Source organism: Crotalus tigris, unplaced genomic scaffold (genome assembly GCF_016545835.1).
Source record: "Crotalus tigris isolate CLP2741 ecotype Arizona unplaced genomic scaffold, ASM1654583v1 scf7180000017545.3456711, whole genome shotgun sequence".
NCBI classification, from domain to species: domain Eukaryota; kingdom Metazoa; phylum Chordata; class Lepidosauria; order Squamata; family Viperidae; genus Crotalus; species Crotalus tigris.
The window spans coordinates 1,934,964-1,962,323 of record NW_024096464.1 but is presented as its reverse complement, the minus strand read 5'-3'; the positions used below and the strand labels follow the sequence as shown (position 1 = coordinate 1,962,323).

General features: G+C 35.1%; 1 protein-coding gene across 19 annotated transcripts in view; it reads right to left on the bottom strand.

Moving 5' to 3' along the window:
- Positions 1–27,360, bottom strand: part of DPF3 (double PHD fingers 3) — a 243,535-nt gene that overhangs the window by 15,959 nt on the left and 200,216 nt on the right. For 9 of the 19 annotated variants that reach the window (XM_039334076.1, XM_039334049.1, XM_039334114.1 and 6 more), the window contains one exon: positions 20,395–20,523. In XM_039334076.1, coding sequence (XP_039190010.1) covers positions 20,395–20,523 — 129 coding nt within the window. Of the gene's footprint in view, positions 1–3,481; positions 16,579–20,394; positions 20,524–27,360 lie in introns of those variants that run through there. The other 10 variants (XR_005555574.1, XR_005555577.1, XR_005555572.1 and 7 more) reach the window with 10 other exon arrangements.

The following is a 27,360-nucleotide window of genomic DNA, read 5'->3' as shown; positions in this document are numbered from 1 at the left end:
TGTAGATAGCTAACACATTTAGCTGTGTTTATTTTAATTTTGGTTTAATCAATTAACCCAATTTCCACAGTACAATGAAATCTAAACTGATCAGATAGCATTCACAACACTATAGGCATAGTTTGTTAGTGAATATAGACATAGTCCTTTTTATGTGTGTTTTCAATGTAAAGCACATAAACCCTGTTACTAGCCAGGATTGGATAAAGGGCAATCCCCAGGATCACTTTCCACCAAAATATTATTCTCTTTAGCCATATGCTCCCTATTTCCATTTCCAGTGGCAAATACCCTGTAACAATAAGGCACCCTAAGAACAAGAATTTGAAGTTCCACTCTGTGGTTCTTCTTATCAACTCCCATAATTCCCAGCCAACATAACCAGCAGTGGCATACAGTAGATAGATCCAGAGTATCAGTTCCCCTTTAACTAAATAACAGTGGAAATAGTAAGTCTCTCTATAGCTGAGTTTGATTCTTGATGACATCAGGGACATGTCTCTACATATACCTATATTGGAAAGCAGTAAGGAAGTAGTTTGCTACTTTCTCTATCACTAGTGTACCTTTTAACTTTAACAGTAAAAGTAACCTGCGTATGGAAAGAACAAGCATTTTTTTTAAAAAAAGCTATTAAATATGTTATGTTATTAAGGGGAATTTGTGGAATTATTTTACTTTCTGTATGGAAGCCAATGAATGTCACATCCTATTAAATGTCCATACATAGTTTTGTTTTGACATCTGCTTACTCTACATTGATGCCTTAGACCAGTGGTTCTCAACCTGTGGGTCGGGACCCCATTTGGGGTCGAACGACCATTTCACGGGGGTTGCCAAACAACGCAGTCTGCCATTTTTTCCCCCTTTCCCTTAGCTGTGCTACTCCCAAAATTTTATTCTATTGGCTTTTGAAAGCCAATAGAATAGACTCTCTTGAATAGAGTCTAATTCTATTGGCTTTCAAAAGCCAATAGGAATTGTCCAGGCTGTCTCTGCCCTGCTGAGCCCGCCAAAAGTCCCATTCTGCAAACGGTGCTGCACCAGTTGAGTAGTCCTTGACTTACGACCGGTTGAGTAGTCCTCGACTTATGACTGGTTGGGGGTCGCGGCATTAAAAAGGTTGAGAACCACTGCCTTAGACTGACCAGTTACATAAAATTTATTTTTTGGCTCTTGATAGTTGTTGTTGTTGATAGTACAGCTCCCGTTTTTAGGATTATGACATATAAAATGGCAATTGCTAAGATATTTAATCTCCTTAAGAATTTTTCAAGCAATGGGTTAACTTATAATAGTTTCCATTGATATATAAAGCTTTCTATTTGATAAAAAATTCTGGTTAAAAATTAAATTCTTATTCAATATATAAGTGACTGGTATAACTAGTTCACAGATCATTAGATGTACCATCCTGAAAACATTTTTTTAATATAACCAAGTCATATGTTTATGAGGAGCTCATTGTTTTTCCATTCATTTCTTTGCAGTTCTCCTTTAAAAAAAAATGCAACTTTATCTGATACTACTGCTGTGTCTGAAAGATTAGTCCTTAGGAGGGTTATGGAAATTTAGACTACCGTGTTGTATTATTGATATAATCCACCATATATGAACAGAAGACATTAGCTTGGATATTCAATTGTCACCTGCAATTTAAATATGCTCCTTAATCCAATGGAGACTTTCCATTGCAGAAAGAGGGAAATCATTTCCATCAACCCCTGCCCTGTACTGAAGCTCCGCTAAAACAATTCCAAGTCCAGAATGTGTCCCAAAGATTTTCAGGACAGAGCAAAAGGAAGAACTGAGCAAAGCTCTTTTCTTAAATCCAATTCCTGCTGATTTGAGCATTCTATGTGCAAAATGCTACTTATAAGAGGCCTACATCAGCAGCCAGGAACTCAGCACTTTACAAGAAGATGATTCCCTCATCATTATCACAGCAGCAGAGAAAAAGCAGAGCTATTGCAATACTAGAAGCTCCTGATTATATTAGGAAGATCAATAGACAGTTTTGGACCTGTTCCTGCCAGCACTCACCACCAACTTGATCCTGTGAGGACTGCTCACAACCAGTCTTTGTAAAATACCTATCCCATGGTGTAGCATTTAAATCCCATCTGCTGGCTCACTATGAAGAGGGGAAAGGATATTACATATCTGAAGGAAAAAAAGAACAGACTTTTCAAAGGCTTGTTAGCATCTAAGTTTAAGCTAATCCATTTATATTAAATAAGAAAGTAAGTTGTTTCATATGTATCTAGTTATGTACCATTCTACCACAAAACTTAGAAATCAAATACTTACCTCACTACAGACTTCACCCTACATTACAATTTTTTCTTCAACATCACCACAGTTCTACCTTCTTCACTACTCTGAACATCAATATAATCTGATTACATATCAAGAGGGCATATCATTTGGTATCTGAAGGGATCCCACACAAACTAATTGCTTTATTTTTAGAGGTTTTTAGAGGTATAAAGTACTATTAGATGGTATTAGTTTGTATTTGCGATTTTAACTCTAGTTCAGGGGTATCAAACTGCCGGCCTGCGGGCTGGTTGCATCATGCAAAGGCCATGCCCACCCCAGCTCCGGCAATGCAAAAAAAAAGTTGCGATATATCGCAACACATCACGTGACGCGGCGAGTTTGACACCAGTGCTCTAGTTGATCTTTGAAAATTATGGATTGGCCTGAATAATTGAATACAATTTACAGAGCTATAAATACTATACAATATCATAAAATGGAGGAATGAATGGGTATTCTGCTGAAGTCCTGGTGTTACAGGTATATTTCATTTCTAGTCAACCAAAGTCAAGCCTCCTTTAAGTCCAGCTAAACTTCTGGTGGCTTTGCAGACACATCCATACACTCATCTTGACAAGAGTATGGAAGTCATTTGTTCTCGTCTTCTTCCAAGATGTTTTGCTTAGTCTTCCCAGTCTAGCCTAGGTTTCCTATTCTCATACTTTTTAATGCTGCTCCTGCTTAGTTTTCAAATAGGTCAAGCTCAGGGAGATGTTAATGACTGTGAAGGAAAGATCCAGGGACAAAAAGATTTAGTGTGGAAAGGCAGAGCACATCACACCAGAAATGTACACTAGAGCAAAGAGAGCTGTCTCATAGCTCACCACAGCAGCAGTCTCTCTCAAAGGATCAGCTATTTGGAATACACCTTTCTTGACCCAAACAATCCTATGGCAGAAAGCTTGACGGTTTCAATATGGGTCCCAGATTTGTATCATCATCCAGTGAGCTAATTCTGGGTCATCCTTTGTGAAAAGGATGCCACATAAGCAGTTCCAATTCCAGATCCAGTATGCATGCTGCACTCCCTGTTGTTAGTTCCAATAGTGCAAGTGGAACTGAATCTAGGTCAAGTTCTGAATTACATATTCCATAAAATAAAAGCTTTTTTTGCCTGGAAACGGTTGGGACTGGTCAGTCACCTGGTGGCTCAAAGGGATTTCTTTTCTTTTTTGTTTTTTAATCTTGCACAGGCAGCAAGATTATGTGATGCATTTACTGTAATGATCATTTTTTTCTGGGTTGCATAGAAACATTTTCTTTTTGAGGGGGAAACTGCTAGTCTTTATCTCCTTCTCAATCTTTTCTGGCAGTGAGATATTTTTATGGCAAATGGTAACATTTGGTACATGATTCATATAAGACTGGTTTTTAGAGGACTCTTCTACAAGAAGAGCTCTTGTTCTAAATTTTAGAGAGCTAGCCATACTCATCTCTCGATTATGTGACATTTATAATATAAATTTATAATATAAATTTATAAATGTATGTTATTCCACTCACCCCCACCTCCCTTTTTCTTTTCTTTCCTAATGATACCCTGAATATTTTCTAGCTATTAAATGTTAATATGTGCAATATTTAGATTGGATCTCTAAAATATACTTCAAACTATACAGGGGTATGAACAAGGCAAGAATATGCCAAGTATGCTTTACTTTAAAACAGTTTCGCAATCTCAGCATCTTTAAGACATGTGGACTTCAATTCTCAGAATTCCCCAGTCAGATGAGGAATTCTGGGAGTTGGAGTCCAAATACTTTAAAGTTGCTGAGTTGAGAAATACTGCTTTAAAACATTGATCCAGGGTAAAGAGGTAGCTGCTTTGAATTGCAGACAGGCACAAAGTTTACACTCCCATATGCTCCAAAATGTCTTTCAGAGATCACAGCTGAAGCACTACACAATCCTTGCAACTATATTTCTAAATCTTAAGTATCTCTACGGGCACCAAATGAAAGAATTATGTTCCAAGGAGGATTCCTTCTGTAAAACAAGATCTATGTGACAGAATAGTGAAACAGCAAAACTAGTTATGCCCTGTTTGTCTATCTGACATGCATTGGGTGGGCAGTGCAGGACCAGGAACATTCCCAGAATAAAAATCTTTGTTTTTTTCTGCCAGTTACTAGGACAGAACATAAAAGAGGTAAACAAATCAATGAAGACAAAAAAAAGGGTGAATGTACAAATAAAAATATTTTTTTTTTAAAAAAACCTTGCATACCATGTCCCAATAGAACCTTTTATAACCTACGATGTATCATCAGACTGCACACAGATTCACTGCCTGTTCAGCTTAAGGACTAAGGCATCACTTCCTCCACCTTCCAACATTTGAGCTCCTGACAAGGAAACATCTTTATCAATATAAATGAGGGCCTCTGAGCTTTCCATTAAAAAGGATAAACTCTGACCCACCCACCCTAGATCCAGGCACACAGTATTATAGACAAAAGTCTTAACCTGAAAACTACCAGGGGGCTGCTTACAATCTCCTCATTAGGATAAATAGCTAATGCTCTTCTTCACCTTTTTGGCCCTGAAACTACTACGGTAGCTGCAAGGCAAGCTACTTGCTCTTTGTTCATGAAGACTTCTGAGAAAGAATTGTATTCATGCATCAGCCTGACACAATTTGGGAGCAAAGTAGGTCACTGCAACCTCCAGAGAAGCACACTATTAAAAAAAACACTATGGGTTATAAAGATCCATTGCCAAAAGTAGCTAACAGGAAGGAAATCTGTCTTTGCATATTCTACTAATTTGCAGTACAGGGGAATTAATGGTAGGAATATTTATCTGAACAGCTGGAATCTAAAGTAATAGTGTGAAGTGTTCTTAAAAATAAAATAATCTCTTATCAGCAATGGAAAATGAAAAGATGTTGTCTATTTATGGTAAAAGCTGTCATTAGATATTATATCTCTACACATGGGCATTTCAATGTTTACTTCTCAAGCAAAAAAAAAAAAAATAGAACAGACTTGAAACTGAAAATAAAATGACTAGGCAGAATGACTAGCTATAACCCAAAAGTTATAGATACTATATCTGCACCCATTTTTGTTTTCATGACATCTTCAACCAAGTTTATCCTAGAAGAAAATTTCTGTAGGGCTCAGAAATTTATGATTGGTTTGCCACAGGCTTTCCACCCAGACAGGTTCACGTGCCACAAAGCATTCAGTTAACTGACAAGCTCACTAACCTTTTGAAAATGTGCAACCAAGCAAAAAAACAAAACAAAACAGACAAGGGTATGGATGCAAAAATGCAGAATGTCTGACTGGATTAAAAAAAAAAAACACCTTAACATTTCCCATAAACACACAAGTTCTAATATAATGCCCTTTTTTGACCTTGTTTCTCTTAACACAAATAGTATTGTGATTGCATGACTTGTGATACTGCTTAGCATATAAAAGAGTGTAAATTCATACTTAAAATAAATGAATCTATGCCTCTATACTACAGTGCCATCTCTTACTGGAAATGGAAAAAAATTCAAATGTATCCTTTATGACAGTGTTTATCAACCTCAGCAATTTTAAGATGTATGGACTTTGACTCTCAGAATTCTGGGAATTGAAGACCACAGATCTTAAAGTTGCTGAGATTAATAAATGCTGCTTTGTAATGACGGTCTCACCTGTACCTACCCCAATAACTTTTTGAAACTGAAAGATTATCGAAACACTTAATGACCTCTCTTTTGAAACAGCTTTATCTTGTTCCATATCATACATCATTTTTATTATACCTACCTTTCTAACTTTTCTAAAATATATTATGCTGGTATATTTGAAGTAAAATATATGAATAGCTTTCAGAATCGAGAAATTACAGTCTGAGAAATCTAAACGTGTATTGCAGTCTTTCTATAATACACAATGGAATGTAGTGTTGGATCCTGATTCAATCAGTTCAGTCAGACTTAAGCATGGTTGGCTGAATAAGCTACACCATTGTTCAGTTACAATGCTAGGCCATAAACCATACACTCTAAAAATAGACCCAAATTTCCACAGGTTTCAGCAACATCAACACTAGCAGAAGAATTCTCAGAATTTGTATCCAAACATCAGGAAAGCATCCAAATTAGGAAGAACTGCCATAAAGTAGAGTTTACAAACCATAATGACTAGGCTGACAGAACAGGCTATATTGCATTCATAGCAATAGCACTTAGACTTATATACTACTTCATAGTGCTTTACAGCAGTGTCTGAGCAGTCTACAAATTTCAGCATATTGTTTCCAATAATCTGGATCCTCATTTTACTATGCAAGGAAGGAAGGCTAAGCCAACCTTGAGCTGGTCAGGATCAAAGTCCTGGCTGTGGGCAGAGTTAGCCTGCAGTACTGACTTCTAATGACTGCACTACTAGGGCTCCTCTTATGGTTTGTTTGGTTTCAGCTTTCAACATAGAAAGCATTACCTTCTTGAAGAACAGAAAGAGAATTTACCCAAGCAATGGGGCGTCGTAGTATAGCATTGAATGAATATCTCTGGCTTTCTGATCTTAAACATACTTCCTTCAGAAGGCAATATTTTGCATGCACCAGAATTAATTTCTAGCTTGTGTAGACTAATCTTGCTTAACATATTATAGACATATTTGTAACCATGCTGCTTAAAATCTTGATCAAAACACCATTGAACTGGCATGCACACATGATCTTTTCTGCAGATTTCCCCAATGTAATGTGCTCCAAATTTTATATTTCTCTGGGTACACTTAAATTATTATACTTCTCCTGTATAGTATCAAGTCTATATAAATTTTATAGATAAATAAATGAGACTTAAATTACACATTATGTAATTTAAAGAACAAGCTTACAAAATCTATTTTTACTTTGTTTCTAAAACTCAGTGCTATCCAATGTGAGTCTGAGAGAACTCATTTTTGCTTCTATGGCTAATTTCCATATGGCCAAATGACTCCTTAGCTTATGATGCTTGCATTAGTAGTTTTTCTGTAAAAAAAAATAATTGTGTCTTCTGGATTATATCAGGGTTTAATCCAGGTCAGGGCTCCAGACAGCTATTTTTCTTCAACATAAAAAAGCCAATTTAAAAAGTCCTTAAGTCTTCTTTTCTTACCCTACAGTTTGTAGAAACCATTTCAGTCTCCCTGAAAGTTGGGTTCAGTAATATTAAGATTGCAACTTTCAAAAGTTCAGATAACATGACATTCCTAGAACTGGAAGTAGCAGAGCTGGGAAAGGCTTTGGGTTATGCAAGACCAGGCATGTGAAACTTGTTATTCTCCTTTTAATGTTGTAATCCAACTCAGTCAGGCCCAGTCAATGACAAGTATAACTCCCGGAGAAGATGATTAGATTAGGTAGTGGAATCATACAAGTTGAAAGAGATTATTTAGACCAATAAGACCAATTTGCTGCTCAATGGGCAAAGGAATGGGTTACATGAACAGAAGAGTGCTGTTAATCAGCTGTTTTTGTATATCCTGTTCTCTTTTGCTCCAAAATGAAAGCAATAGGGAAAATTTAAACAATACTTTGATAAAAAGCATTTAAGCAACCAAGTAATCATTTATTAATTGGAAAAAAACCAAAAATAATTAGAGAAGGAAGTTTTATTTGCAGACTGGAGGACAGCATTGTAAACAATGAGGACCTTCAAAAATTATATACAGCAATTGCAATTTCACAAGTTTTTCTTTTAAAAAAGATGGACAAATAAATATTTACAGAAAAGTGTACAGGATATGTCTTGGAAATCAATTGTATGTGAACACAAAAGCTCTTCAGTATGGATGCAATCTTTTTATCTAATGGAATATTTATATAAAATGGCAGCATAATTGTAATTTATGAGTTGTAATTGATATAATTTTAGGAGTCTTTTTCCTCACCTATTGATCCTAACCGGAATTTCATTATTTTTAGTGTGCAATATCCTGGGACATTAACTTCTCATATTGGATTCCATGACTAGAATGTATATAGTGCTTCTTCTGGGCTAGATTCTGCATTGCCCTAATATCTAGCCCCTGAGAGACAACAGGATGTGCAAAATTTACAGCACCACTGCCATGCAACTTTAATTTACTTAATTGTGGATTCATATTCCTGGACTCCTGAAAAAGGCTAAAAGAATTACATAGTGATGGTGCATCATCAAATGATTGCTCCCAGAATTTCAGAGAATAGATGTCACATTTATACCCTAAAAGAATATATGACATTAAATGTTCAATTTAATGGTCTAATGTGAGGAATGAGGGTCTGTTAGACCTGAATGTCTGTTAGTTGGCTAATAGGATTTGATGCATATATATATAAATATATAAGGAATTGTGCATGCATACAGTGGCGACTGAGGTTTTAGAAATGCATATAATGTTTTTTTACCTGTATTTTATGGCAAATAGATTTTATCCAAGAATTACTGTATTTAACTACACACCAGATTAAACATTTCTATGCATGCCTATTAGGGAATAAGTCCCACTGAAACTCTGCAAAACCTGCTTCCAGGCAAGCACGCATACAATTGTTTTGCATCATACAATTCTAAGATATTGCTGGTCCACACACACAATGGATTTTTTTTTACATCATCTGGCATAATTAATTTTGAAGGGAACTTTTTCCAGACCTCTTCCAGGATCATTTATTGCTCCATTATTTACATGCACCTCCAAGCAAAATGATTAGAACAATCTTATTCCCGTGTTACTTTCTAACAGGAAGTCTCTCTGACACATAACTTTATAAGCACCAATTGTCCATGGATCATACCTTGGTCCTAAAAAAAACTTTAGTAGAGAACAGCTATGGTCTGTGACCATTTTATAATTTATAGAAAAAGAAAATTAATATTCTACATGACCCCAAATGTTCTTTCAAATGTTTCATATAATACTATTAGAGGTATAGGCTTTTCTCCAAATATACTATTCCAGTAATTAAATATTAAGTTGTTCACGTTTTGTTAGCATGAGGTGAAAATGTTACAGAAAACAGCATTTTTTCCCTTAAAAACACCTAGCTTCAGTAGCATTATTGCTAATGTCTACATTTTTGTTATTCTATGGTTTAAACATCTGTCCAGAATTCAGCATTTGATTTTCAAAATATTTTGTTTAGAGTAGGGTTTTTGTCTAATTTAGTATAGCTAAGTAGGAAATATTAGTAGACATTCAAAATAATTCAGAATAATTTAAACTTACCACATCCATATTGAAAAACGAAAACCCAAGCATGGTCTATGAATGGCATATTTAAAGTTTAAGAGAGAGCAACGTTTATCTTTATTTTCATAACTTTAAAAAATTATCCTGCAAGTAAACAGCCTTTATCTTGCATTAAGCGCTTTGCAAAAGTCCCACCTTCACAAAAAGAGCCTTTAAATGCTGAAGTAAAATCAATTTTAAACAAAAATACTGTGCAATGTCAGCACTACTTTTCTCTCTTAAATATTGAAATAAATAAAATAACTTGTTCTAGTTTATGTCAAGTTTTTCCCCCCCATTAGTTTGTTGTTTTCAGTCATTTCTGCTGCTGAACAGTTCCAGTTTGACCTGGATATACACGCATACACACACACACAAACTCGCACAACACTTTAAAGATATTTTTCTTTTTTAAAAAAAATGTAAGGTTTTTTTTGTATTGCACAAGCTTAGGGAACCCCCAAAACTTCTCTGAGCAAGTGCCAGCAGGCATTCCATAGTCCAAAGTCCCGTGTGGGAACAAGACACAGGTGAGACAGGATCAGGCAATTGAGAAAGATCAGAGCATTTTGAACACTCTTAGTTGATTGATTTCTTCCATAGATTCCATGAAGGATTCAGATTCCAAGTAAGCACAGGGGTGTTATCTGCAGAAGAAAAGCAAAGAAAGAAAAAAACTCAAAGATATTTCAAACAGCAAACAGATTTTCTTTTTAAAAAATAGCAATAACTGGTATAACAAGAAATCCCATCTCCAAGTTTGGATGAGCCAAAACACGCTAAGTCTTTCTTTGGAACCTGCTTTGTGTCACTGCATAACCTCACAGCTCTGGAGTAATCAAGATATAAGTCTGTCATTACTGAGTAGGGCCAGCTTCCAGACGAAACATATTTTTTTTAAAAAAAAATCTCAACCATCTTTTCCCTATGTTTTTCACTTCTGTTCTTCCAGACAAGTGGCTCCATTTATGGTATATGATTAAAAACCCATGATTTAGTAATTGTATTTACTTCACACATGTAAAGCAATAATAGTCAGGGACCATGACACTTGAAACATTTTAGATTTTCAATGCAAATACAATGAACCTACATTAATAAGAGCAGAATCATGGCAATGCATTGGTCCAGCACTCGGTTGCAGAATCTCCTCCCTCCAAAGTGTTATTTAATGTACCTCTATTACTCTAAACTAGTTGTGCAGATACATGAATTTAGCTAGTACATATGTCACAATAACACTCAGGGTGGAGAAAATCTGCTGGAATTCTGGCTTCTGCCAAACTTTTAAAAAGATACAAGTACTCTCTACTATATATAACATGTCATCACCCTTCTAGAAGTATGGATGAAATCCAGGACTTCGCTACAAGAACTGACACTGTAAATTCATGATACAGTAGTTTAAAGCTAAGTAGAATTATGTGACAAGTCTAAGAATAGTAGACCATATAAGGGAATGATAGCTGCCTGTTTTAATGCTAGAAGTAAATGAAAAAGTTTCAGTTTATTCTTCACCTAAACCATCTCCTAGAGGATTTAGTTGACATACCAATCCTTCAGCCTCTGAGCTGCTAAAAATAGCGACAATGATAATTTTTACAAAAGTGTACCACCATAGTCACCAACCTCTTTAAGACTTGATAAATTTTTAGAAAGATTTATTACACGAATGTTTATATTATACCTGAATCAAATTCAGAATTTTTATAAATTAACAGATTGCTGCTAAAAATCAGGCCAAGCAACCCTATACTGCTTATTATGAATGCATTTGATTTGTGCATTTTCTTACTCAGTTTCTGATTTTAATAATGATTTTTTAAAAGATGCATGGTGATAAGAAATCTGTGATTGTGACAAATGAGTGGTGCCTATCAATAAAATATATAATAGAGATACATTTGATTCCTTTATCTAACCATTCCATTCTTTCTCCACTCTCTGGCAACTAGCTTTTTATGCCATTTAAACATGGTCAGTTCTCAATGGTCTGTTGTCATTCTCTATTGACTATAGACAATGAGACCATTCACTAGTCACTGAATTATTATATATTCTTATATATAAACACTGTTAACAATATGTTCTGTCCCTACCTTATGAGATGTTGTGCTACTCAGTTTGATTAATTTTTTTTCTTTTTCTGTTAAGTGCACATTTCCTTTTATTTAAGAGTTGAGTACCATCATACTATTACCTTGGGGAAAGATCCTCCAAGTGCTCATACCATCCAGATTCTGATGAAGATAAAATGGTGTTCTGCAATCAGATCACATTGTTTAGATCTGTCAATATGTGGCAGCTTTAAAATCATGGGCCAGTTCTTTGAAGGCCATAGATATAGATTGAAAAGAAGATTCCCTTGTTTAACATAGTGAATAAACCATAATAATTTAGTGAAGATTAATTTCATTGTTGTAATGTTATATGGGAATGACCTTGGGAGCAGGCAACAGATGCTGCCTGGGGAAGCCCGGAGCAGTATAATGGACGGAGAAAAAACTCAGAAAGGAGCCTTCCTAACTTCTCAGGCTGTAAAAGAGAGGGCAGGAGATTTCTGCTATCAAGACTGGCAAAATTTAGTCAGACAGTCTGATCTGGTCTATTGGGGAGGCTGACAATTGTTTTGTACCTTAAGTAGGGGATTACAACTATACGGTAGGGTTATCATACAAATACGCCCTCTTTCCCCCCTGGCTATAATCCATTCAGATGAAAGAATTGTGGCCATAAGAAAGTCCTTTCAAATATATCTGTTCAATCATTAGAATTTGGAAAATTTATTGAAGAGCAACTAGTTTTGGAGAATGCATGTCAATTACAAATTATCATATTGTGCAAAATTCCATGAATATTTAGTTATACAAACTGTTTTAAGCCTAAAATTGGGGAAGTAATATTGAAGTTCTAATGTTAAAAAATAGGATTTTTACTTTCCTTCTGTACAATTCATAATCTGCTATACAGAATTCTCTAAAACTTTTTATTCTGTCTTCCTTCAAGTAAATCTTTATTTATAAAGAGAACTTTCACTTTAAACCTGATTTTAGTATTTTCACGATCAATGACAACATTAGTAACAGAACAGAATAGGGTGTATCATACAGTTTACTGTACAATAGAACAGCCAGACTGTGAATGTTATAGTAACAAAGCAAATTATAGGATTAATTCAAATTTTGGACAACAGATTTTGTTTTTGTTTCTGACCACGACAATGATAAAAATAATTTTCCAGATTATAATTTGACAGCAGGCACAGAAGGCATTTATCACAGATGGTGTCCCTTGCACAGGCTGTGCTTATTAGCTATCTGATCTGCTTCAGGCATTAGCAGGGATGATTTGCTCCATCTCTGAAACATGCAGTAAATTGAAAAAATAGCAAATTTGAGCAACCACTAATATTGAACAATACCTATGGGTGTCTGCTGGGGGAAAGGAGGTTAAGGGTGAAATAAACCAATATGCTATTATGTGTGTATCCTGCATTTAAGTATTTTCATGAGTTTGGGATTACATCTGAGATGATTTCAGATACTAATTTTTATCAAATCTAATTTGTAAACTTTACTAGGCAACATGATGCTCAAATTAGTATCCATCTGCTATTAGAATTTATGGTATATTAAAAGGTGTCCCTCTGAAAACTCATTGTTTTCAAACAACCACTCATTTCCTTGTACTGGCCCTAAACCTAGACAGAGATTATATGGGGAAAGGAGAAATTATTGTATCAGTAACTTTGCTATCCTCTTGGACAACTGTTCTGAAAGTCTGATGGTAGGAGAACAAACATTTACTTTTACTTAATATCTACTGAGTTGTCTATCATTTCAGAGGCCATTGCAACAATGTATTTCGCTTTCTCTGTAATTGTGGGGGTGCATGGCACTAAAACAGAGTATGTCTAATAATGGGTAGTGCCTAAATAGGCCAAGCCCACATTTCCAATACTTAGAACCAAGCTCCTAAATTACAACGGCTTCACTCCCAGTAGTACTATTTTCAGCTGATGGTAAAATCTATTGGGGCAATGCCAAGAGGAGATTAGAGCACCTTGTTTTGCTCTGAAGATGAATAATAATTATGTAATTATATATTCACATGACTTATTTTAAATAAAATTAGGTTACATGGAAAGACAGATATGGTTATTAATTAACAAGGAAATAAGGAATCTAATTTACCGGTATGATAGAAGTTGTTTCATTATTGAAGACTATGTGCCCCAAACAACAGTCTATATATTTCCCATTGCTATTAGCCTTTTCTTCTGGAACTACTGTTATCTGTAGCCAAGTAACTCTTGAGAATGTCTTGACTGTCTGACTAAAATTCTGAAAGCAAGAAGGTTATATTTTCTTTGGACTAACAAATTATTAGTTGCTTTGCTGTTGCATTAAGAGATCTTGTGCATTTAAATGTATTTGGGCAGTTCTTCTGCTTTTTATAATTATAGGTCTAAATAAACTTATTTTCTTCTATTTGCATCCTGAGTATGTTTTATATCAAGTACGTCCCACAGAATCTTTATTGAAAAAGCTTTTGGCTATAGAATAGCCACTTATTCATCATTAAAAGTGGGGGGGGGGGCGAGCACAAAGAAGTACATTGACTTAGGTATAAATAGATGCATATTTAGAAGATTTATTTATATTATATGATTAGTTGTAAATATAAACTATATCATGAGTGGAGAGAGATTACAATGCTAAGATGTTTTTAAATTAGAAAAGAATAGAAAATGTATTGAGCAAGAAGTTTTTCTACTAATAATAGAATTTAAAGTAAGCCACTGAAACTAAATGTGAGGAAATTCAGGAGTGATTAAACAGAATTCTGCACCATCAAATAGTTATATCATTTAGATGAGTTTAAAAGGAACTACGTATTCATAAAATTAACAAATACGAATTGCTATTTCTACTGATAGGTCTGTTTCCTCAATCAAAAGTACTATATTTAAATATAAGAGGACTATTAAATTATTTCTACTTATGACCTTCAGCATGCATCTGTTTGACTAATGTAAGACCTAGAGACTCTATGCAGAATGAGATGGGAGGCATATAAATTAAATAAATAAATAAGATATAGAATGCTGAATTCAATAGTGTTCTGATTCCCCAGCTTTTCAAATGTATTTGTAATGTAATATGAAATGGCACAATTACTGATAAATCTACTTGCCTATCAACACACACACACACACATACACACACACAAAGACATAAATGTATATATAGACACATTGAAAACAGGACATAATTCAGTTAACTAAATCGTATTTTCATTTTAAATTTGTATCTTAACCACAGTTGTGTATGAAATATTAATTAATGTAAAATATCATTAACATCACTCAGTAAACTAAGATATCATGAACAACATTTCTGCCTATCTAAATATCCTTTATTAATCTTTTTACAGAATTTGCAAACTAGACAGTCTCACATTAACTACCATTCTGACTGAACCAAGAAACTGATTTTCAGTTTTGTTATCCAGATAATTAAAATTAAACAATATCCTGGATTGTTCTCAAATTGGTGAACATCATTTCCCTATTTAAAAACAATGGATGTTAATATTAATTATACACTTCCTATTTGATTATATCATAAAGAGGTATTTCATATCTCATTCGTATGTTGGCTTATTTGTATCACTACTTTGAGTTTCACCAGCAACAGTGATTATTTGTGACAAATTCAAAGCACAAGCATTTCATGAAAAACAAACATGCTTAGTTTGCAACTTACCTTTTTAATCCTGCTGTTCAAATTTATGTTGCTGGAATAGCAAATCAGTTTCGGTATTCTCTGCTGCCCTTTGAAAATTAGTGAGTATTGCTTTGGTTTATTTCAAGAAAAATATCAAAAATAAGACTAAATGGGTTTTTAATATTATTTTTAAAAAATAAAATAAGGAACATGAGGTATATTTTTTTCTTTTCATTTCTTTCAAGGTTCACATTATTTATTTCATCCATAGAATTAATGGGCGTATTCTACAGATGTGCTCAGAAAGTCTTTTCTAAAATGGTGAAGGACAGAACAAACAAAACGGATCCAAAAAAAAAACAGTTTCTGATAAAAAGATGCCAAGCTTGGATAGATGAAGACCAAAAAAAAAACTGTGTCCAAATGGCCGGAAACTTGTGTTTGTGATTTTGTCAATCATCCTTGTGTTTGGTATATTCTTAAAGGTGAGAATAGCAGTAGTACAAAAGGGGAACAGGAAAAAAAAATCCAGTGTGCTACAATAAATGCAATCTTTTTGCAGTGCAAAATTCACACTTGCAAACATTTGGATTTCCTTTTCATCTTGAACTATTCATACTATCGTTGTTTCTCTTTTTGTTAAATAATTAGATTACCGCATAGATTTCATGCTTTTTTGCCTTAATCTCAAATGTCTTTCTAATAATATATAGAATATAGAAATAAATATTTAAAACACTATTTGAGATAGGTACCTGCTGGTGTCCAATCCTTCCGATTTTGTGTTGTACCTGTGTATAATATATATATATATATATCTATATCTATACCTATATATATATATCTTAAAAGCTGAGAAAATTAGCACTCTTCTATTTAATTGTTTACTTTTAAAAAAGGACATCCACATTTCACATTTGCACTGTTAAGGAAATATTGAAAATAAACTTGTCCAAAAAAAAAAGATTTCAAAGAAGTTTTCTTTTTTAAAAAAATTAGTTTGTTGTGCTTTCAGTGTATTCGCCCCAAAGTGAAAATGGCTGGCTCTAAAAAAAACGCAGTTAACAACAATAAGAGTTAAAAGTAGCAGAAAGGGCAGAAAGTCATTCATAGAGTTTGTGTACTATAGTTATTTTAGCAACTGCCCTTTTTCTTTGCAGAGTGGGAGCTGCTGCTCCAGTTTGAGACAGGGTCTTCCGAATCATCCTCATCAAAACCATGAAAAGTTGAGGTGTCGCTTTCCGAAGTGGAACCGAACAAGTCCTCCGTGGGATATGCTGCAGCCGCTTCTTCCTTCCTGCTTTCTCTTCCCAAATGAGCTGACATGTATGATGAATATATCAGCACATGGGTTAAGTAACAAGCATCATGATTTATTTTATTAATATTACTTTAATCATAATTAGAAATGTCAGATAAAAGAATTATCTCAGTCATAAATATATATGTATATATGTCTGTGTATATATGCACACATACACATACACACATGTATTCAGGACAATAATGCAAAGCAATAAAAACAAAACATGAGTAGTAAGAAATTATAAACAACAATTGATATATATATATATATATATTAAAAAATCATATTTATACCACTCCAGATGCCCCCTATCTAAGGCAGCAAAAGGGTTAACCCTGTTTTCCTCTCTTTTGAAACACACAGAAAATATTTTTGTAATTATATAAGTAACTTTATCTTGAGCCCGAAGTTTATATCGTGTATCTATTAAAAGTGCAGGGTACAATGATTGTCTTTCATTTGATATCAACCGCTCTATTTTAGCATAATAACCCATTTCATAAGTTTTCCATTTTTTAAAAATAACCTCCTTGTATTCTCTTTCTGCACCAGTTCTCCTAAGTGGTGTGATTTCTTTGCAAATTAAAATAGAAAATACTTGGAACAATAAATACATATTGCAATAAATGTCTTTTTAAAAATGTCTTATGAGCATAAATAAAAAGTAAACATTTCAAAGCAGGAGGGGGGAGAGAGAGGGAAGAATTCTAATACAATTAATAATTTCTAATATATATCAGAAATATTATGATACAGGATCCTTTCCTTAAAGTTTGAAATATTTCTTTCCCCCATTCCTTGTTGATCAGTAGTTCTAATAATCATACAATATAACTACCGGTATATATAGAGAAAATAAATGTTGGTAAAAGAGTGTGTGTATTTACACATACAAACACACTCACATATACATATATATATATGTTTATATATTCATTAAACTATCATTAGAAAGCCATATATAAAATCGGACTTCTATGGCATATTTTGAAGATGGTATACAAATATGAGAACAAGAAGATAAGAAAAACATTTTTATATAAAAATAAGCATGAAAAGTAAAGCATGTTGGAAATTCTGCCTCAGGCTGGTAGTTCACAGGCAATGAATATGGTCACTATTAGTTATTGTCAAGAAAAATATCCAAAGGGAAGCTATGCTTTCCTGGTGTAGCAAATTAAAACCCCTTGTGGTATTTTAAAGATCCAAGCTTTCATGAACTTTCCTGAGATGAATGCATGTATCACACATATATATGGTTATACCGTAGATATAAAGAAATAGAAGGAGAAGCCCTCTAAATATTGGAGTCAACTGGCCATGGAACAAAAGCGATATGTTTGTGTGACATAGCATAAAACCCATTTTTTTAAAACTTTCAGGATCAACATGAAACTAAAACCACTCACTTTAGTTTTGACATTATTTGCCACTGCTTTTTATGCTGGCTGTAGCAAAGATTGTACCATATCTCTTTCATTGGCTGCCAGCATATAATTACTCTATTATCTCTAACAACCACAAAATCCTCAGAATGATGTCATGTCAAGAATGTCCATAACAAGGAATCAAAAAAGTCAAGGTGTTTTTTTTTTACAGCAGCACAAATTTCTGTCTTTTTTTTTTACATGCACTGCAATTTTGCCTTTTGCATATATGTATCTTTTTATCCTATTAGATAGCAGTTGGTACTGTAGGATAGCTATCTATATTAGTAAATACTACTTATGTTTATACAGTATAGTAGCATAGTATCATTGGATACCAAAAATATGTCTATATTATATTAGTCATAAGATTGACATTTGAAGGATTTATTACAGTAACATCCTAGTTTGGGGCTTTCCATTTGCATCTGTTTGGCTATTATTGTGTAGAGTGCTAAATTAGATGGATCTTTACTCAGAACCAGGATGTCTCTTTGCCAGGTTTTTATGCAAGACTATCACATATTGAGGAATTATAGATCCTGCAATACCATTCTGTAAATATATGCATGAATAAAATTGATTGCTGGATTAACAAAGTCTTAAATTTGCAAGTTTTTATCCTTTGGTTTCTATGTCTGATAAGCAGCCTGTTTTTGTATACCAATAGTTATTTCAGATGAGGGAAATCTCACACTACTCAAGGACAGGTTCAAGGTCTAGACCAGGGATAGGCAATCTCGACTCTTTTATGACTCATGGACTTCAATTCCCAGAATTCCTGAGTCAGCATTCTGGGAGTTGAAATCCATGAGTCATAAAAGAGCCGAGGTGGCCTACCCCTGATCTAGGGGAACAAAGTAACATTGTCCAAGTAGGGCTTTACAAAATTGATCACGTTGAAATGATGCTAATTGGAACAACTAATAAATGCTGTTAAATAAACAGATAAGTAATATGGCAACCAAAATCCTGAAATCAATGCAGCTAGAGACAATGTTTAGTGTGATTTATACTGGTGAAGAAAAAGAAACATGTATATGTATAAGCTAAAGGTGAGGTTTCCCCTGTCCAGTAGTGTTAGAGGCCATGTAACACATAGAAATCCCTTTCTTACATTTTGTGACTGCTATTTTGAAACATACATTCTGTAGCCATGTTTTTATAGTTATAGGCATAGATATACATGTGTGACACATACACACAGTTTGCTTACTAGAATAAGTTTATTTAGCTTTAATTTTATTAAATTTATTATGGTCACTCATTTCAAAAGTTTGGATGACTAAGGTTGAATTAATTTGATGAAGCTGATTCTTTAAAGTGCTACACAATTCTTTGTTGTCCCTTTAATAAGTATGAAAAATACAAACTAGTACTCTGCTGCTGTCAATGTATATTTAACAAAACAGGGGAAACTATTGAAGGATTTCTGATAATTTTTCAAAAAAAAAGCTTTGGCATTGTTTTTACAATAGACTCAAGTTAAAAATTTTCAGAAGGAAAAACAACAAAATCAGTTTTATATTGTGTATATGCAGTGCATACACTTATTATCCCTATCCATATGCATATTTAAGACAAAAAAATCCTGTCATAAATAACATCACTGGAAACTTAAGAAATAAAATAAGAAATAAAAACCGTGTCATAGGAGGGCTACATCTATATATTTTTAAAATATGGGGTTTTAATTTAAGCCTTAAAATATTTTTTTAAATGGTTTTAAAACATATAAATCATAGTCAATGCTTTTACAAACTTCAGCTTCTTTGTTAAAATACACCATTCAACTTACTCATAAAGTAATAAGATGGGATAAAAATCTAATAAATAAATAAAAATATCCAAACACAGTTTCTAAGGGATAACAAGTACTTATGATGTAGCAAGTAATTTATATAAAGCACACACTCATAAATACAAGCATAAATATTAAATGGAGAAATCAAAAACTGCTTAAAAGTTACATTCTAAAAAATATTAGAGAGCCATCTTCAACCTTATCCCATAATCTGAGGTGTGCTTGTTTGTGTGCATGTATGAGAAAGAGAAAGACAAAGAGAGACAAAGATAGAGACAGAAGGACTGACCAATTGTATTGGTCATAATCCAGGTTGTAGAAAATTTGAGTGGCACATTATTGAATACTAAATATAATATGCGGAAAAGAGAAAAACTCTCTTTTAATGTTGTCTTCATTTAAATGAGACCAAATGTCTTTTTACAAGACTTTCCACTTTTGTATTCGTCCATTAGTTTTAAAATGTGCATTCAGTCATATATTGTAAAGCATAATCCACTCAAAAATGCCTTAATTTTATCTCTATAGACATCCAGATACGAAAAGAGTGTTGTTGTTGCTTAATGCTCACTGCTAGCTGCAATAAGGTATCACCTACCAGAACGCCCACAATCCGAACATGAGACAAGCTCCTCTGGTCTTCCGCTTTTTTTATTCATATTAGATCCTCCAAGGCAGAAATCACAGTAGTTATTGGAAATGATGGCCCCGTCTGGTCCTTTTTGGGCTGTAGGTAGAAGCGTAATATTTTAAATTGAGAGAAACTCCACGTGTCTTTTATTGTTATTAATTTACTTGTATTTGGACACCGTATTTATCAACTGAAAATTTAAACTGGTCAAAGCCAAAGGATCACAGGTTTTCTGACACTCAATTGTGTTGAATGCAGCTACTATGGAGCCAGAGATTATTGTCTCTGGTAATACTCTTTAATACTATATATTTTCCAAGATAAGGAAACAAAGTAATCTATAGAGCGCCTATGAATTGCTACTCAAAAATCACCTGCGGCTGTTTGTTTTATTCTTTTAATTTAAAAACAGGCTTTGGACCAACATCCCCACTTTTTTAAATGAGGCCTTCTAGAAATGTTCAGAGACAAAGGCAAGAGTTTCTTTTCTGATTTGCCTTCTTCCTTCCCTTTCTGTTCCCATGCCAAACAATAAATGCTAAACTGTCTCTGGGCTGTGCTAATTCCTGAAGATGTCTCTCACACACACACACACACACACACACACACACACACACACATCCTCTAGCATTGAGCACCATAACACTCTTTTGAATTTAATGCTCTGGGTAACATTTCACCAGAAACCCAGAAAAAACTGTTATCAGTGACATGAAGAAACTATACACTAGAACTTGCAAATGAAGACAGGGAAGCATTTTATACTCTAATGTCATCCGCAACATGAAATCAGTTTATCTACTTCTGGTGTGACTCGCCTACCTGCCAGCAGAGATTTTTCTGTTGGCACGAAGACCAAACGGCACACAACACAATGAGTACTGGGGTTGGTGTGTTTTCCTTGCAAAAGAAAAACAAAAAGCTTTTGTTTGACGCCTAAACTGTGCAGGAGCCCAGTTTTGAACGATTCCAATCTCTGGGCAGGATTTGGCTTCCCCATTTTCATATCTTTCCAGCCTTCATCCCTCAGAGGGACAGCTGACATACAATCTGAACCTACAGGGTAAATGGCATTGAGTTTCCCCTCGTGCGCCTTTTCCCCCCTACTGCTGACAGAGCTCATCTCTCCGCGGGCTGACATGTTTCCATGACAACCAAAATTCCAGGCTCTGGCTGCCTCTGATCTGGCCACCTGTTATTACTCCATTTCTCAAGTGTAAAGAACTGATTTGTGACCTTTCCCCCCCCTCCTCCTCCCTGCCTCCCTCCCTGCCTCCCTCCCTCCCTCCCTCTCTCTTTTCAAAAGGCATAGATGGGTTTGAGAAATTAAAAGTACCACATCAAATAAACAGGAAGAGCAGAACAACACCAGCAGCTGAGAGAGGCACATTCCTGGAAGCGCCATGTGCCTAGAGAAGAAACGATTCAATCCCTGTTGGAAATGAGTCCACTTCCGGCTGGCTTTCTCCCAACGTTTAATGAGAAATGAAGAAAGTCATTGGGGTGGGATTCAAAGAGAATGGCTCACTGCACAGACTGCACATTGTTTTGCCCAGGACAGAGGTGTGGACTGAAGCAAAATACAGCAGGTAGCATAAATCTCCCAGAATGCTAAAGGACAAGCCAGATGGAGCTTATGTTAAAAAAAAAAAGTTCAGACATTTCCCCTTTATTCAAAAGGATTTTTGTACTGTCCTCTGCTTCCATTGTTTCTCTACTCTTGTTTCTAAGCCTTTTTGATAGCCTGACTTTGTATGTGACAGGAAAATGCTAATATCACTACCACCTCAACCAAGATGCCTTATCATTGCTCTAAAGCCAGGTGTCTGCCTGTCACTACAGGGGAAAGCCTTTCTCTGCCAGCTAATGTAGAAAAAAATGATTTCCATTTATGGAGCAAATTGGAAACTGCACAGCTCAGGGTATTAGGGGGATACATAGTAACATGAATTGCAATTTAAACTGCAGGGGGGGAAATAGCACTTGCAATGTTCCTTTCTTTTTCAAGAGAAAAAGAGAATGCTATGCAAGTAAAAACCTGGCAGGTGAAATATTCTAGATAAACTCACCATTTTGTTCCAAAGTTATTCAATGATTTGCATTTGTTTCTAAACAAGAGTTTAAACCACAGGGGAGAGCAAATCTAGCACCTGTCTGTAACTCTTTGAAGCAACTGTGTCATCACTATGCAACACTGAGAAAAGATGAAGCTGGTTAGACAGGTGCTAAATTTTATTTGTTTGTTTACTTACTCATTTCACTTATATACTACCTAATTGGACCTGTGGCATTTTACAAGAACAACCAACAATGTATAATTTAATTTGCAATCCCCTTGAGCATTCTCCTAAGCATCTTTCTGGAATCAAGTCTAAAGCTTTATACAGCCCCAACCTGTTCTGTTTGCAATGAATTTTAGTACATGCCTCATCAGTACTGCCAATAGGTCAGCATGACTCAACCCTAGTAAAATCATTGGGAGTAATCTTCAGAATCTGACCTACAGTCTGTGTTTTAATTATGACAAAAGAGGGGTCATTCCATGTCAAGTGGTCTGATTTCAGAAAAGTGCCCTGCTCTTGACCATCACGGATTTTGATGAAATTTTGTGTGAATATGCACACATGTCCCCAGTGAACATTAGTAAAGTTTTATGTTTGTCAATGCAATACTTGTGGAGATACAGTCATTTGTTTGACCCCATACCGCAGCCTTCTACCGTATGACTATGAAATTCCAGCAACTTTGAGACATAGTATCTCCGGCAATATTTTATTGAGAGAAATAAAATTTGGCCATCTTGTACAACTTTTTGTACTCTATTAAACAAAATAATAAACACATTCTCATGAGCGATCTCCATCTAGATAATCTGGAGCAAAGTTGGCCAAAAATATCGCGGCTCAAAAAAAAGTTCAAAGTTTACCAATGTTCACTGGGGACATGTGTGCATGTTCACACAAAATTTCATCAAAATCCATGATGGTCGAGCAGGGACCCCCAGACCACTTGACATGGAATGACCCAGAGGGAATTTACTAAGAATATGTAAACCATATTTATTTAATGTGTGTTAATGTTGATTAAATTTAAATGTAATTAAACGTAGTTTTTGTCCTGGTCCTGCCTTCATTTGGAATGTTATTTAAAGGCAGGGATGCTTGTCAGCTCTGTTGCTAGATAATTTTTTAAAAATACTAAGTACAATTTATAAAAATAAAAATTTAAAAAACAAAATAATACATGAGCTCCTGCAACGAAATACACATCTTGCCAGCCACCCATTTATATAATACTAAAGAAAACAGTGCAGGAGGCTGTGAGGTACAATTTAATTAAGCTCTGGCACCCCCATGTCATTCAAATATTGAACCTAGGCCTCTTTGCTACTACCTTGAGCACTTATCATCTTCTAGCTGGTATACTAGTTATGGATAATTGGAGTACCAGTCTAACTTGTCTGGACAGTACTAAGTTGAGTAATATTGCTGTTCACCTGACAATATTAATCTAAATCAGTGGTTCTCAACCTGTGGGTCGGGACCCCATTTGGGGTCGAACGACCATTTCACGGGGGTCGCCAAACAACGCAGTCTGCCATTTTTCCCCCCTTTTCCTTAGCTGTGCTACTCCCTTTTATTCTATTGGCTTTTGAAAGCCAATAGAATAGCCTCTCTTGAATAGAGTCTAATTCTATTGGCTTTCAAAAGCCAATAGGAATTGTCCAGGCTGTCTCTGCCCTGCTGAGCCCGCCAAAAGTCCCATTCTGCAAACGGTGCTGCACCAGTTGAGTAGTCCTCGACTTATGACCGGTTGGGGGTCGCGGCATTAAAAAGGTTGAGAACCACTGATCTAAATAACTGGCTAAGTCAATCTAAATCTCAAAATTGCTCTACATGTTCTATTACAAAATCTGATCCTATTCTGATAGTATCAGGGACATTTGATAAAAAGATGATATTTTTATATGTCATTAAGAACTAATTTAATTGAATGGCTAAGGCACCGGGTTAGAAATCAGGAGATTGTGAGTTCTAATCCCATTTTAAAGCATGAAAACTGGCTGGGTGATTTTGGTCAGTCACTCTCCCTCAGCCCATGATGTCAGGCTCAAATGACAAGGCTATTGTTGTTGTTGGAGGAGGAGGAGGAGGAGGAGGAGGAGGAGGAGGAGGAGGAGGAGGAGGAGGAAGAGGAGATTAGTTGTTTCTGATAAGAACAGAAGAATTTGTGAGGGGAAAGAAAAAGAAGAGAGTCAAACAGTGCAACAAATAAGGAAAAGAGAAGACTTGAAGTGAGTTCAAAAATAGGGCAGCTCTACAATTCCATGGATCTGAACTGAAAAAGTTTATTTCCACATATAGACAAAATATTAGCATCTATTCTACCATATCAAAACTCTGTTATCTCATTCTTCTGCCTGTGCTTAAAATACAGTTTGAATCTTGGCAGGAAAGAGGCAGAAGATATTTGAAAAGGAGAAGATTTCAGAAGACAACATTCTTCTACTATGATCCAATAATATGGTAAAGATTATGATAGATGAGAATGCAAATGACTTGGAAATTCCAATAATGAAAGTCAGGGAGCATAGTGAATATTAAGAAGACTAAACTAAAGATAATAGGTACGGTTGCTAGCATGACATTATTGAGGTCATGGATAGCTTCGGCCTTTTAGAATCGACTATAAGCAATAAAGGAACCAACAGTCAAGACATACGCCACAGACATATTGGCTATACTTGGTGGAACACCAAGGCCTTATGTAAAGGCTGTTAGACAAAAAAAAAAAAAATAACAATCAGACAAAAGCTATCTCAGTGCATAGAAGGAATGGAGGTGTATGTTTCAGAAGGGACTTTCTCTAGTTCTTTGTAAAGGCAAGGGAGGGGAGAAATTCTTTTAGGCTTGCAAGATTGGTATCAGCCCTTTGAGATAGACTAGACAAGAAACCAAAACCATGTGTACTAGCACTACCATTATTGTAAAATTACAATAACAGAATATTGTCCATTGAACAATTGGGGATGGGGTTGCTTATGTTTCTCATCTCTCCTTATGAAAGACATTAATGCCAATGTGGTAAGTAACTATGTGATCTGGACTATCTGTGTGATTAAAATATGCATATGGACTGTAATTTTGCAACTATCCTGCAAAAACATTTTTAATATACAGTGTGGACAATAGGAATCAGACATTAAAATATCTAATTTCTGATATGGTTGTAAATCAATATTTGTATTAAACTTCACACCTTTAGAAGGGTGGGTCTTTGCAGATGAAGTATCAATATTTGTATAAGGAAACTGAGATTGCAGCAGGGCTTTACTATGCAACTAAGCACACTCATTAAAACTACCGTAGAAGAGTGTTTTATGCATATACAATTGTTTGGAATTTGAAAAGGATGTGCATAAGTAATGGTTGGAGTCTATAATACCTTATCTTCTAGAAGGAATTTGAATTTGGGCAAGAGGATTGCATTACTTCTGTTCACAAATATGCACCAATAAAGAAACTATTGTATTTAATGATAGTTGTCATTATTAGGAAACATCATGCATCAGAATGTCTAGCAAGTAAGATAGTCACTCAAAAGTCATCTCCCAGGCTCACAGATTGAGCTCTATAACAGACGTTTTATACAGAAATGCATAAAGAGACACATTTAGTTCATGAAATTTCTGCAAGCACATTGCTAGTCTGCACATTTCCTCAGATGTATGTATGTATGTTTGTGTTTGTGACACATACACACAGACACACATACAGTATGCGTCTCTCTCTGTGTATGATACAGGAGGATCTGGACAGACTTGAACACTGGGTGCTATATAACAAAATGAAAATTCAATAGTGAAAAAAGTAAGGTTCTACATTTAGGCAAGAAAATCCAAATGTACAGGTATAGTATAGGGCAGTGATGGGCAACCTTTTCGGCGTGGTGTGTCAAAATTCGGCAAAAAATCGAGCATAACTCGCGTGGTGTGTCACTTCGACAAAAAAACATAATTTTGCGCAATTTATAGTTTAAACTACAAAAATGTATAAGTGCAATATATAATTGTATTTAATAAACCAAAAACAAATTATTTAACATACCTGCTTAGTAACTTCTTTGTTCATCAATCTGTCGATTTCGTATGTTGCCCTTTATATTATTGAACTTGTTTGGGGTGCCGTGAACTGAGATAAGTGAGGGGGAGGGCGAATTCTTTAACTAACCTGCATATTAGTGACTTTTTTGTTGCTGAATTTCATTGGCTAAATCTTCAATTGAAGGTTGGTATTTTGTACACTTCAGGCCCAAGCAAGTGCTACTAACCTCATCTGTCAATCTGTTTCTTTTGTTGGTTTTGATATTATTTAATGCTGAGAATAAGGTCTCACAAAAGTACGTAGAAGGAAAAATTGTGAGTAAAGCTGTTGCTATATTTTTCAGGGTGCTAAAAGTGTCTGGTAGTCTGTTCCAGGCACTCCAAATTTCCTGTTCGTAGTGGCACTCATCTTGATTCTCCAAGCGGCCCCTTTCCAGATTCTCAAGCTTTGACCTCAAATCGACAAACACCTGAGCCCAGATGCTGTCTTGAAATTCTGCAAGCTGCATCTCCAAATCATCTATTTGTGTCCATTGGAAACCATTTAATTCCAAACTATTGTAGACTACTACATCAGGATACTTAATTATTCTCATGGTCTGTTCTAGGCTTCTAAATTGACTAAATCTATCAGTAAAATGGTCAAGTAACGAGTCTAAAACATGCTGGCACTTCATATGCAAGAGTTCCACTTCATTTCGTACAGCTGCACTGGCCTTCTCAAAATGCTTTTGTACTCGAGGAAAATACTTATACGTTTTAGTTTCTACATCTCGCTTGAAAATTTTTACTTTACTTTCAAAAGCTTTTATGTATCCAAACATCAGCAG